Here is a 14,006-nt window from a genome sequence, read left to right as displayed (position 1 = left end):
ATTATTTTTTTTAAAATAAATAAATAAATAAAATAAAAATTTAAAAAATCACCAAATTTGGCAAGCATGAGAAAGCACTGATAATTCGCCTTCCCGTCCGCTAGGTGGCGCCATGGAGGCAGATCAGTCACTCATAACCAAACGGTGCAAAATGGGGTATAAAACATTATTTGAAATGTCTACTGTACATCCTGCATTGTCTAGTCGTCCACGAAACTGAACCAAAAGCGCACCCAACTGTGCAATTCCTCTGTTGCTGTTTAGTTCATTTTATAGTAAAACTTTTTTTTTTCTACTTTCAAGGTCATCCATCAGGTGTTTATGGCTGTCTACTTTTTGTTTGATAAAGAAATCTCACCAGTGTGTACATGCTTTAAAACATCATCCAAGTCAAACCTGTAAGCAAGGGGACAAAAAGCTGAGCATAAAGTGGCTTTTCTGAATGGTAAATCTGTAAATCATTTAATCCAGTGTACCATCTCCTGCAAGCATAAATGCACGTTTAACCTTCAACAGAATAATTTCAAGTTTATTTCATTTTGTTTCACATGGATTCCATATAATAAGAATACGGTAGAATTCTGGAGAGTCTCAGATTTTTTTTTTCTTTCTCTGACTTATAATTATCATAAATACTAATATGAATACATCATACACAATAAACACAGCACTATCCAAAGGCGTAGAGAGTATCACAAGACATCATTCACCACTAACAACAGAGTATATTTCATTTCAGCATATTTATAAGAGCTACAGTGAGAGAGAGAGATAGAGAAACCTGGGGTTAGAGAAGGAAAAAGGGGAAGGCGAGGGGGGTAGAAGAGGGGAGAAAGCAAGGTGTTTCTACACTGCCTGATTTGGAGAACCCTGATTTAAAAAACAAATGCATGACTTCAAGACAGTGCAATAGACCAGGATATAGATGAATTCGTTTTGAGCACTGTGGAAGCAAAACTACCAATCAAGACACGTCTCTTCTTACCATTTGGCTGACATGTTGGTCTCTTGCATCCAGGCAGGGGGTTGGCAGTGGGACAAGTGTGTTTATCTTGAAAGGAGTGATTATTGCAGCACTTGCTCTGTGCTTTTGTGGACTATAGCAGAGCTGCTGTGTGTGCTGTGTAGTAACCATGAGGCTCAATCATACATACCACTGCTCTACTGTATGATGTAACACTCTCCTGCAGCTTGTAGCCTCAACCTCTGTAGGTTTTAGGACAATGAGTTCAGATGCATGCAGTAAATTCGCTTGCCTTCAGAGAGAGGAGGGATAAAGACGGAGTGGGGAAGGCCGGGAGGGGTAGGGGGTCAGGGAGGGGGTATACAGGAGAATCATAAATGGAGACATATTGTTCAGACCGCTTCACGATATTACTTGTTCACCATGGCTCAAGCATGGTCTTCAAAACAGCACAGGCGTGCCATATAGTATATTTTCACTTCTTTACCTACAGCAGATGTTAATGTGAATATGCATTTCATTGATTACTGTGCAATAGAAACGCCGGTTAAAAAACTATATGACTCTGTCTGACTACTTCCTGGACCACAGAAAAGGCGATCAAAACAGGACAAGGTTCATTGACAAAATCGGGTTTGATGCCGTTACATAAATCCAAACAAATAAACAAACACGCTGCTAAACAGTTTTTCACTTCCCTGATTCACAATTTTCACACTGATGGCACACTACAGCAATTATTATTATTATTATATATTTTTTTTTGGAAACAGCATAGTATTAGCAAATATCAGATGCTACCATGCTCACTAAATTTCATTACCCTATGCATTTTTCATTAACTTGATTTTGATTATAAATTTTATGTGTAACACAAGAGCTAAATTCTTTCTCGACAATGATATTTGATGGGAAAAAAAAGTATAAAAACAAACAAAAATGAGCCAAACTACTCACTTAAACCATTGCTATTGTATCTTCACTGCTATTACTATACATCACTCATCCTATACACACTTTTCATATTCTTATTCCTTTTTTTTTTTTTAACTCTGTTTTTGGCTTTAACATTTGCCATCACATTTTCAGCGACCTTTACCTAGTGATGTCCCTTTTCATATCCGCCAGTTAACGCTGATCAAATAAAAAAGCACAATGAGAAAAATAAAAATAAAACGATGTTCACATATTTTGAAATGAATAAACAAAAACATCATTGTGGTATGAATCATCTGTGACGGGGGGACTGAGGGACAAGAGGGCTAAACTGTGTGAGCTCCTAAACAGAACCAAAGTAAATGCAATTGAATAACTCTGTGCTCAACATTTGTTGTATAACAACTAATATGGAGTGCACAATTATTCAACTGTGTACATATAATAATATATATCAGCATGTTGATATTTACACAGCACAGACAAATACATTCTCCCAAGTTAAATATTACTACAATTTTTTTTTTTCATAAATGTAAGTCTTTTCCATTACAAGATTTATCTTAACTGTTCATCAATGAATGTTTTGGTATTGTATTCAAGTTTTTCTCGTATAACCAAACAGACAATCCTCTGTTGTCTTCTACAGTTAAATACAACACGAGAATAAACAGCATGTTACAGCAAGGACCCATTCCCCCTTTTACCCTCGCACCCCCGTTCCCTCTTGGTGCTCCCTCCCCAAGTCCCACCAGTTTCCACCCTCCGTGCCTCCCTCCCTCCCTCCCTTCCTCCCTCCCTCCGCCTGTCGACTCACAGATACACAAACAGACAAACAGAGGTGTGTGGAAATGTAGGCGGTGGTCAAGAACCCCACTCCAAAATCATACGGTCACCCTGAGGAGAGAGGGAAAGACACAAGAGAGAAAGACAACTTTTAATGAACAGCATGTTGAACATGTGAATAAATGCTAAGGCTCGACTGATATGGGTTTTTGAAGGCTGATAACAGTAAATTTACACTTAATCAATAGCAACACTCACACACTCAACAATAGCAAATTTGTGCCGCTGCTCAGTATATTTAACTTTGACCATTTTAATGCCAGAATGTTTTTTTTTTTTTTTTTTTCTATTTTAGCAGGTTTGGAACTGCTCGAGTCAGCCTGACTGTCTAAGCTGTTTTTAACTTGTTTTGTTTGTCTCCTTTTTTGTAACGGTGCAGTATCGTATCCTATCCTATCATAGGACACAGGAACTCTTCAGGGCATTTATTCAATGATAGGGGAAATTATGGGACACATGAAGGCCTTAAATTAAGAATAGGGTTGCAAAGATGAGGACAAATTCCAGTAAATTTGTGGAAATGAATATAAACATTTTGTTTTGTCATAAGTAGACATGTATGCATTCATTCTTTCATTGAAAAAACAACAACAAAAAAACAAACAAACAAAAAAAAAAAAACAGGAATGTTCACTAAACATATTCACTATGATACCCCCCAAAAGTCTGTCTATCTGTCTAAAATCCCACATCATATCTGAATGGAGCACATAACTGATGACTGATATTTAATAAAAGGCCAATATTGGCATGGGACATCTGCTAAACAACACATGGATCTAACCCTAACAAATACAGCTTTATCAATGCATCACTGAATATGAATTAAATGTTGTGCTCACATTAATGAAGAGAGAAAGTTTCAAAAGTAACACACACACACACACACACATATATACATATATACATATACATACATATAGAAGTGCCACATGAAACAATCATCAGCACTAAAACACTGTAATGTGATCTGTTTCATACTACTCTGGACGGTCTATGTAACACTGGGGGTTGTGCAGTCGCTTTAGGCTATGAGACATGATCTGATGATCGATCTGTGCACTCACCATCCTGCAGCTCTGGTTTGACTGGACGGGCTCACATTTGATTAGAGTAGGAGGTGGGCTGCTGTTCATAGCCCTGGGTGTAATCTCCGCCCTCGTTGTAGCCTCCCTGCTGGCCGTAGTCGGGCTGGTAGCCTCCCTGGGAGCCGGCATAGGGGTCCTGCTGAAAACCCTCCTGGCCATAGCCTCCCTGGCCAAAAGAGTCAGGGGCGGGCTGCTTCTGCTGTGATGGGACGTACGTTCCAGCAAAGGCGGCCATCCAGCCAGTCTCCTTGAAGACGAACCACAGGTTTCCTCCCCACAGGATCAGGTTGATGAAGCCAAAAGCCTGTGGATTGGATGGGTGTCAGGTCAGTATTTGCTGTAGCACCAACTTACTGTTTCATGTCAACAGAGTTAAGAACAAAATAGGATACAGAACTAGACTGGTAATTCAAATAGAGGGTCACCCGGGACGTACCACAGAGGTGTTGAGGCCAGACACCTTGGGGTCGTAGACCTCACGGCAGCGGTTCTCCGGCTCGTCACAGGCTGCGATGAGAGTAATGACCCTGTCTGGGTCGGTGGCTGTTTTCACATCTGACAGACCCTTTGCCCAAGCGCATGACGACACCAGCCACATGAAGGTGAACACCGCCGTCACAACAAAGTCCTGCAGGTCAGCAAAGCAGCGTCATCAACATTCCTGTCATCGTCAGCAACACCTTTACTACCAACAGTAGTAAAAACAGTGTAGCTCTGTATTGAATATACTGTAATCCAGGATGAGAGTGACACATAATGGATACAAAAACTCACAATCTGGGGCCCCTTGTTGTTTTCACGGTACTTCTCCAATATAAAGCAGTATACAGAGAGGGCTGCCATGGAGTAGAGGAAGGAGAAGACAGCGATGGTGACAAAGAACTCGGCTGAGGAAGAGTAATCCCCAACCAGGAAGAGACGCTCGGTGTTTCCCCCTGTACAGGTGGGGGCATCAAAGTATACCTGATGGAGCCTGAGGGCAGCAACAAGCAGAGAGAGAGAGCAGTGAACATGTGGAGCAGGGCCAAAGAGAAAAATAACTGGTTATACAAAGAAGCTCTCATGGAAATTATGTCAAAGTTACCAGTGGTCAAGGCAGGGTGACTGATTAAATAAGTAGACAGTCAATATTTCCCCTACATTTGCTTAAAATAATTATGCTTTTTGTAGCCTTATGCATTTTGGAATGTGACAAAATTATTCATGCAGTCTGTAACAAGATACTGCAGGAGATATTTTAACAAAAGGCACTTGATCTGCCTAATGTCCTTTCATAGTCTGTTATGCTAATGAGGCCATTATTTCAACTAATTAATGCACCAATTAGCAAATATTTCTATGTCGGCATACTTGTCTTCACATAACACAGGTGGTTTTAATATTCATCTGTATTGTGAGGCATTAATGAGTTTACAGTAGTTTTAAGTGATTCTGTTTCCCTCATTAATATGCAAATTTATTCAAAAAAGGCGCTCCAAAATCAAAACAGATCTTCCCCTCTACAGGAGGAACCTGTGGTTACTGTGCAGTTTATATCATGTACTGTTCTTAAGGTATCAGACAGATGCCACCACGATGACATAATGTCTTGCATACCATGTGTGGACGTAAAAATAGATAGAGAGATACAGTTTCTAACGGAGAGAAAGCATTTTAATTAGGAAAATGGCATCTTAAACCTGCTCTTCCTCATGGCACTGAGGACCTCAGGGTAACTGGAAAATTCATTGTTAAAACAACCAACTAATTAAACCAATCAGCCCAAATCATGAGGCTGCAGGTCAGATCAGCACAGGAAGACAAGGAAATGTGTAGTAGTTTTGAAGCAACGAGACAAAGGCCAGATAGCACAGATTACACTGTTGTAGGGACGTTTGTTATCTACTAGCAATTACATTACGTGACACTAACAACACATTTCATCAATAGAGGCCCTTTGTGCTATAATAGATTTGGCAAATTAATTAGCCTCCTGGTCTCATGCCTTTTTCAGTTTCAGTAGTATCGTTTTCTGATGGGCAAAAAAGGATTATGTGTTTATACACGTCCAAATCTCAGTGGATCGAAGACATTCTGTATTTTGTGACTTATTTTGATTTTGTTGGTCAGCAGTCTGTGCATGACCAGGACACTGACCTGAATGGATATTCAAATTCTACTTCTATGCCTAGGTCACTCTCCGACCGGTTTTTACACTCGACGCTCATCTTGAACATGCCAGTGTAACTGCCACATGTTGAGAAGGCGAAGATTGCAAAGATCTGCGAAGAGAGAGAAGAAGGAAAAGACACAGTTAGCAAAAGACCTTGTTTATGGTTTATTACATCACACATCTCATCAGGAAACTAAGAACATGGAGAGAGCACCAAGCTGGTGTCATCACTGAAACATGCCTTTGCTAGTAATTGCCTGAGCAAAGATTACATGTTGGACCACTGCTATAGTCCAATTTAGGTCTAACAGTGTTCATGTAGACAAAGAGCTCTGTTGTCAAACAGGCGAGTGCTGAGTTTAAAACCACCGAGTGTCCATCTGCAATGTCTCAAGCAGACCAGCACTCCACCAGTCATGGCAAGCTGCTGACAAAAGCACACTGAGTGCAAATCAATGCAGCACCATTGGCAGGTTACAGAGCAGAGGCTGTACCTGTTGCCATGGTTACAACTGCATTTATGTTGCGTGCGTGTTTAGAAATGCTGTTTATTGTTGTTAATTTTCTGTTATGTGCTGGAGCTGCGATTTTGTGTCGCTGTCGAGAATGGCTTTTTGTCGTTTCAGTTCGCTCTTATTCTCTAGCTCCCACCTATAGTCGAGTGTGCTGCACAAACACACATGCATAGAGATAAACTCACTCTCACACACAGCAGATTAGTCAAGTCAGACTATTTTTACCACACCCTCCCGACGCTGCAGGCCAGATCCGATTGGATGGAAAATCCGGCTATTAATCTGACTGAGGTGCTCTACCATCTGTCACCAAACACAGCACTACAAGCTACTCTAAAGCCAGCCACAACACACACACACACACACACACACACACACATGCACAAACACACACGTGACCTCATGTCCATACACACATACACACACACACAGACATGCATGCACAGACACACACACACACACACACACACACACGCCACTTCCCTCTGACTACTTAGTCTTGTAGTACAGTTTACCTGCTGCAGGCATCAACACACTAAACTATCTACAGTAATCTGTTAGCTAATGTGTGTCAAGGGCCGTTTTGCTGATTTACACACATTAGCTGCCTAAACTGAGCATTGTTTTCTCATCTATCTCTAATCTCATGAGGGTCTTTGATTTTCTAGTGTCTTCTCACTGCACCTAGCAGTAGCGATATGTCTCCAACACCTTCTCTCCTTCTTGTTGGGAGAGGACTAATTAACAGGTTTTAATAATCAATGCAAATGAGCGTAGATGTGGTGAAAGCAGTGGTGTTAGTGTGTGAGAGGATGGGCTGATGCTGCTGACATAGACAGATTTCAAGAAAACATATGAAAAAGAGAGAGTATATACAATCTGCAGTGATGTTTCCAAAGTCTGTTATTCTTAGGATCTCAGTTCAAACAATGTTGTGATGTCAGCAAGAGACAGACATGCAGACTTATTTACAGATTTACAGCACATATTTACAGATTATTGAATCGTCATTGCATTGTTGCGCATGGATGTATGAACCAGAAAACGTCCAAGTGAATTCACTGTGGATAGGGCCACATTGTCTAATAACTTGGTCCGTCTTTCATTCAGTGGAGTAGCTGAAGGGCTTTTCTTGATGTCACTATCAAGACCTTGTTAGCTCACTTGTTCATGAGCACAAGTAAAACCCTTAGCTGTCTAAGACTATAAAAACAGGCAGCGTAACGTTATTTCAGATAGCACGTTCCCTTTAGACTCAATTCAGAATAACAGGACCGAGGTCTATAAAGATACATTTGCAATTTATCATTGCCTTTGCACAACCCATCACTCCTGCGATGTCTGCATAATCCTGCGCGCTTCACATCTTGCATACGATGACACTTTTCATTTCACAAATTTAGATTCTCCAGTGACTAAATCTATTTCATGCATCTCATTCTATTTGGTGTAACCTCCTCTTGGTGCTACATGCTAATCTTCTGCAGTTATTTTTATGATTATAAGATTTGTTAGGGCCCTTCAAAGGATTTTAGAGAACCCAGTCTATATGATACACTCAGTGCAATCAAGAATTTGTTTCTATGCATCCAGTAGCCATTTTAGACATAAAGAAGAGCGATCAGTGTGCAGGTTTGTGTATATATGCTGGTTTATCTGTGTTGTCTTCCTCAGGGACATTGTGACACAAATGAATGCTCGGTGTGACAGTGGGTGGATGGGTGGATTCTCTGTGATGATCTCTCCACCAGGCCTCGCTGCTGCCATAATTGAATCATACTGAAATGATACAATTTCACTGAAAGGATCTAAATCATATTAATATGAGAGATCAAACAGGTGAACAGGAATGAAAAAAGTGAGGGAAAAAAATGGACTTGAACTTTGGCTCTTAAGGAAAAGCTTCCCTAAACATAACTCAAAATACAGCCTTATGTTGCTGGTTATAGGCATTATAAATGTAAAAAATATATAATGTCAAAATACATGCTGTCATATTGGCATATGCCATCAGTCTGTGTATCAAAAGAAGAGAGGAAAAAAACACACACACAGTCAATAAATCTTTATAACAACAAAACAGCCGTGGAGCAGCTGAGTTTCAACAGGAGGCACCACACTGTTTTGGGTTGGACCTTTAGGTGATGGATGAATGGATGGAGGAGTGATGGAGGATAATGGGAGAGGGACAGCCACACTGACAAAAGAAATGGCAGCACACTGTGTGTTAGGTGCCATGGTAACACCATTGGCAGCATCACACACTGAGCAGGCAAAGCCTGGTTGCTACTGTTGATGGTACACTGAATTATGTTGTTGTTCTTTGCTGAGAAACACACACACTCTACACACACAGACAAACAATCTATGTCTACTGCTGTCTTTCTCTCAGTCTCTCTTCCTCTCCTGTTGACATTTCATATCTTTAAATTTGACCAATTTTACACCAAAACATGTTTTTCCTTCAGACTTTTACTGTTGTTGAGGTAGAAAAGCCACAGAAACTGTGTTTAGGCCATCATGTGAAGTTCTCCTTTGAAACCCAGACTAATCAAATCCTTTTAGGTGGATGAGCTGCTCCTCGAGGCAGGATGACCCACAACAACACTTCAGAGGTAGGAGAAACTCTAGGGCAGATGAGGACTTAAATCCGAAAGATGAAAAGTACAATAAACATGATGCGGTGTTCGGAAAGGACCTTCTATCTCATTAGCAATGGACAACATGATTGACCGGTATCATCCATTCATTCATTCATTCATCTTCTAAATAGCTTATCCTCACAAGGGTCGCGGGTGATTGACCAGTATCTAATAGCAAATTAATGGTCAATATCAGCCCAGTAGCATACATGTCAACAAATGAACCTGTTCATCTAACCCTTGGATATATTTGCACATACACACATGCAAGGGAGTGCAGACAGTTGGTGTATAAAACAATGTGTAAACCACTACTGGTTACTTATGTGATTGAGGTTTGAACGCACTGGAACAATAAACTAAAACTAAAGCAATAAAAATGCACTCTGTGAAAGAGATTTTTTCAGAGCTCCACACCTGAGGGAGGCATTGAACAGCTGTACAAGCCCTCAACAGAGGCACTAGAGCAACAACCACAGAGAGTCGTCATTGCCTTCACTGAATAACAAAAGCTACTAAAAAATCAACAGCCTTGGTTACCCATTAGGGACTTTGCCAGTGCAAATACAGCCCTCATTTCATGTGCTTATTTGAGAAACAACATATTTTTTTGACTCATTCCCAGCCATGCAGGGAATGAGTCAGAGAGTAGAAATGTGAATGCAGGTGAAATTCTTGTTTAAGACGGCAGTGCCACCTTGCAGTGGGAGAGACAGGGGGCTGTTGAGGTGCTGTAGATGTTCTGGCTGCAGCTTCACATCAGCTTTATTTGGGAATTCAATGTCTTCCAGCATCCATCAAATCGAGGTTTTGTCAGCACTATTCCCTAGAGAGGGAGTCGGGTGGGGAAGTGAGCAAAGCTACATGAGTCACACATGCAGGGACACTAAATTTTAATATCACACACCCAGCAAATGGCGCACACAAACTATCACAAATATGTGCAATATTCATGCTCCAATCCAGGGAACGCAAAACACACTTGCTCACCCCTGCATAGTGAACTTAACTTGCTGACACTGCCCAAACTCATAGATCCAGTTACTCACTTCCTCTCCAGGAACAACATATCCACAGTGCTTGTACATACAGCGATTCAAAAACACTGTTTCATTCATTTCGAGGTCTGCGTTTGCGACTTAGCAGTGAATAAGCAGCAAAGGAGAGCATGTCAATTACTGAGTGAGAAATTAGTCAGGAGAATGTAAACTGATCAGCATGTCTATAAGTTAAGGATGCAATAAGGGGCAAACATAAGAATGACAAATGTTGGTATTTTTGTCTGTGAAAAAATGGCAGCACAGAGAAGTGGCTGGAAAATGCTGTGATATCTATAAACCATACAACAAATCACTTGTTAGCCAAAACATCTATAGATGGTGTGGCCTTGGATTTGATTCTACTACACGGAGGCATGTCTCGCTCTTCTTCATGGCTCACCCCTCTCCACTGAACACTGCCTCTAAAACTAGAAAAAAAAAATACTTGAGAAGGGTGGATCCCCTGTCCTCCTAAATAACACTGGAAGCTAGCTATGCATGCCCATATAAATCCAGAGAGCAGCAGCTGCGGCAACTCCTCCTCTCGTCTGACGCTGAGGCACACAGACTCCCTGACAGATGATTCATGGGCCCTGGCCTCCTGAGCGTGGCTGCTGATTGGCGGTTGGCTCGCTATGACCCAGGGAGGCAGCGATGAGATGCTGGCACACTCACACAGCTCCAGGGAAGGACTACAGAGTCATGCAGTACACCCATGTGCTAACACTCCCTGCACGCCTCAGACTCTTCTGTGCCATATCTGCATAGCCCAGTACAGTGTGGAGCTCTCTCTGTGTGTGTATTGCTTCGGTTTGCACATTTTCATCTGGCTTTATTTAACTGTTGTTTATTAATGCTGACGATAAACAACTGTGAAAGAGAAGCTCCATTTTGTTAACCCTTCAGCTTCTCCTATACAAGCATGCTTTTAAAGGATGAAATATGTGTGAGAACAATTTATATTGAGACATTTCTGATGCCTTGAAGCACCACCTATGTTATAATCAGTAGTGGGTGTGTGTGGACTTTAACCACGTTGGACAAACAGTGACTTAGAGAGAAAAGACAAACATTTACCTTTGCTATGGTGTGCCTATGGGTGGTGAATTGCAAAAATTTGTAAATTTGCTGATGAAAATCTAATTTATCTGATAGATTATAGACAGGGTTCATGGTGCCGCTGGGTGTGTATGCCAAAGGCTCTGTTCAATACTATTTATAATGGTATAAATATTTAAAAAAAAAAAAACAAAAAAAAAAGTTTAATGGTACACAGTGATATTCAGACATTTACCAATTCTTGAACTGAATTGAATCATTCAAGCATATATATATATATATATATATATATATATATGTTTTGAAACCTGTTTTGTCATAAGTTGTTTGACTTCAATAAACAAAATGACATCATCATCTAATTAAATGTACATAACAAACAGAAAAACACAGCATTGTGCATATGTTATGCTCTCTAAGAGGGATTTGAGACTGCTAAATCCTCCTCATATTCCTCTCAGAGTGTTACTACAACAATGACATAATGTGTCCTGCTGGTTTCTCCAGCACAGACCTGCTGGTACTGAGTGGGAGGATGGGCAGTGTCCTCACCATCAGGATAAAAGGGACATCTCAGTATTATCCTCAGTACATTTCAGGTCATATAACAATGTAATAATTACACTTTGGGAGCAGTTCATGTTTCAGGAGAAAAAAACAAAACATTTTTGACAGAAAAGCTACACTGCCACTGACAAGGGGTGCAGCTGTGAACCTTTCATTCTAACAGTGTAGAGTGACGACCATTTTAAAGCCACATGCACAGCTTTATGACCTCTGTGTGACAGAGGGGCACAAATCTGGCAGTAAAGGACACAGTATCATTATTTATTCTTAACAATGATACCAATACCAAGTAGTTAATCCATACTAAACCTTTCATCTGTGGAAATATTAAGGATGTGTTACTGAGGATGTTTAAAACACCGAAAAAGGAAAATAGAAATCCCCACAATTATTATTGGTGTAAGTTGCAGTCAGCACATAAATATATGAAATATGAGACTTACCCATTGTAGAAACTTTATAAACCCCAAAGGCTGTTTGATTATTGTGAACTGCCCTTGGGCCACCAACTGTCAAAACAAAAACCAGCAGTCAGAAATGGAGTTTTCTAAAAAATTCAGTGATTTTTATGAATAAAACAAGCCTTTAACTGGATTAGACAGCAGAGGCTGAGCTAAAGGGGAAAAAAGAGTTAGATGATTAAAATCACGGCAGATATTTGAGCCTAATTAGCTCAGTCTCAGAGCCCAACCACAGGCCTAACCTGCTGCTGGCACCAGCTGGGTGTTTATTGCCAGACATTTGGCCCGTGCTGCAGCAAGGCAATGAACAAGGTGATTGAACCAGCTCAGCCAAAGCTCACATTGCTGCACACGATGCTATACACCGACAGTATTTTTCATGTTGACTTCACACGCTCCATGGCGCACGTTGTGGTGTATGTGCGTGTGCGCGCGAGAGAGAAGGAGAGGGAGAGTAGCCTAGAGAGGAGCGAGCGAGCGAGCGAGAGAGAGAGAGAGAGAGAGAGAGAGCATTACAATTAGACAAAGCAGCTTATCACACGGTTCTCTCTCTGCCTATGAACACTTGACTGAAGTCTTCCTACTTGTTTATGACAGAATGTGATTTCAGCGACTTCATTCAGGAGGTGCTGAGCAGCTGTATGCGCAGGTGAATGCGACACCGCAAGGAAGGCGCTGTGTCCCTCCTGTGCATCAATAAATGGCCGCACAGGGATAGTCAGTAGTGATGGTTTTCTCTCAGCCCGAGGCTGTGGGCCACTTTTACCCGAGCCTCACGCTCACTGCCTCTGCACATAGCTGCTGGTTTGCCAAACATCCATATTAAACAGATGACGCACGACAATAATACTAACAAAATGCCAGTATGCCACCTTGATATCCTGCGCTCCATCCCCAGGATAGATGCTGGCTTTACCACAAGCCATCGAGCCATCTGAGATCAACCAAACACATTCAGCAGACTGCTCTATTCTGTGTCAGGCCTACTGCGGTTATCCGAAAACACACAGCCTGGGAAATTAATCACATTCGTGTTTGCTGTCTTAGCAAGAGCGACCTAATTGAGATGTGACCGTTCTAAATCAATTAGCTGAATCGCTTGGGGTGATAGGCTACATCCCCTCCTTCCATGGCAGAATGTCATTGCTGCAGCGAGCTCTGGACAACCTACACATTTTTGGACTGTCAGCGGGCCGCTCCATCACACCGACTGCACCAAGAGATGCAATTCTGCATCTGGTGCAAAATTGCCCAATTACACCGAGGACTGTCGCGCCTTCAGATCATTTCAGTGCTCAGATAAATATCTAAATTGCGATTTAAGTCCCAGAGATTGAAAGCACGTTATTTCACCTAGAGGTCGGTGCATTAATGACCAAAAAAAAAAACAACAAAAAAAAAACACATCTGTATTAAAGCGCACGGCAAAGGAAAATTAGTCGTGGAAATACACAATATTCTACGCTACCAGGCAAAAACACTGTTGTAATAGATGATTTTCCCCCCAAAGCCTTACCTGGTTTACAACATCCATCTTGGCCGCTTACTCGCCGATAAGAGGATCAGAGGGGCGGCAGGAGGGAAGCGTCATCCGGAACAGCCCAGGGGAGGAAGACGCGAGGAGGAAGAGCGGGGCTGCGTCACGCGCTGGTCCAGGGCAGAGCCGTGCAGAGAGAGAGTCGAGACAAAGGGAGCTCGAGATGCTTGACCGTCACGTGATTCATGTAGACTTAGAA

The 14,006-nt window shown here is 41.5% G+C and overlaps 1 protein-coding gene across 1 annotated transcript; it reads right to left on the bottom strand.

The window, feature by feature from the left end:
* Positions 1 to 508: 508 nt before the first annotated feature.
* On the bottom strand, positions 509 to 13,880 carry sypb (synaptophysin b). The gene is made up of 7 exons (XM_030055364.1): positions 13,787 to 13,880; positions 12,253 to 12,318; positions 5,971 to 6,095; positions 4,609 to 4,807; positions 4,271 to 4,462; positions 3,814 to 4,138; positions 509 to 2,797 (listed from the first exon to the last, which is right to left on the bottom strand). Exons 1-6 carry the CDS (start codon positions 13,802 to 13,804, stop codon positions 3,845 to 3,847), a joined length of 894 nt encoding a protein of 297 aa, XP_029911224.1. The 5' UTR covers positions 13,805 to 13,880; the 3' UTR covers positions 509 to 2,797; positions 3,814 to 3,844.
* Between the last annotated feature and the right edge of the window lie 126 nt (positions 13,881 to 14,006).

This window comes from Myripristis murdjan, chromosome 7 (genome assembly GCF_902150065.1).
Source record: "Myripristis murdjan chromosome 7, fMyrMur1.1, whole genome shotgun sequence".
In the NCBI taxonomy this organism is placed as follows: domain Eukaryota; kingdom Metazoa; phylum Chordata; class Actinopteri; order Holocentriformes; family Holocentridae; genus Myripristis; species Myripristis murdjan.
This window is presented reverse-complemented; position numbering and strand designations above follow the sequence as displayed.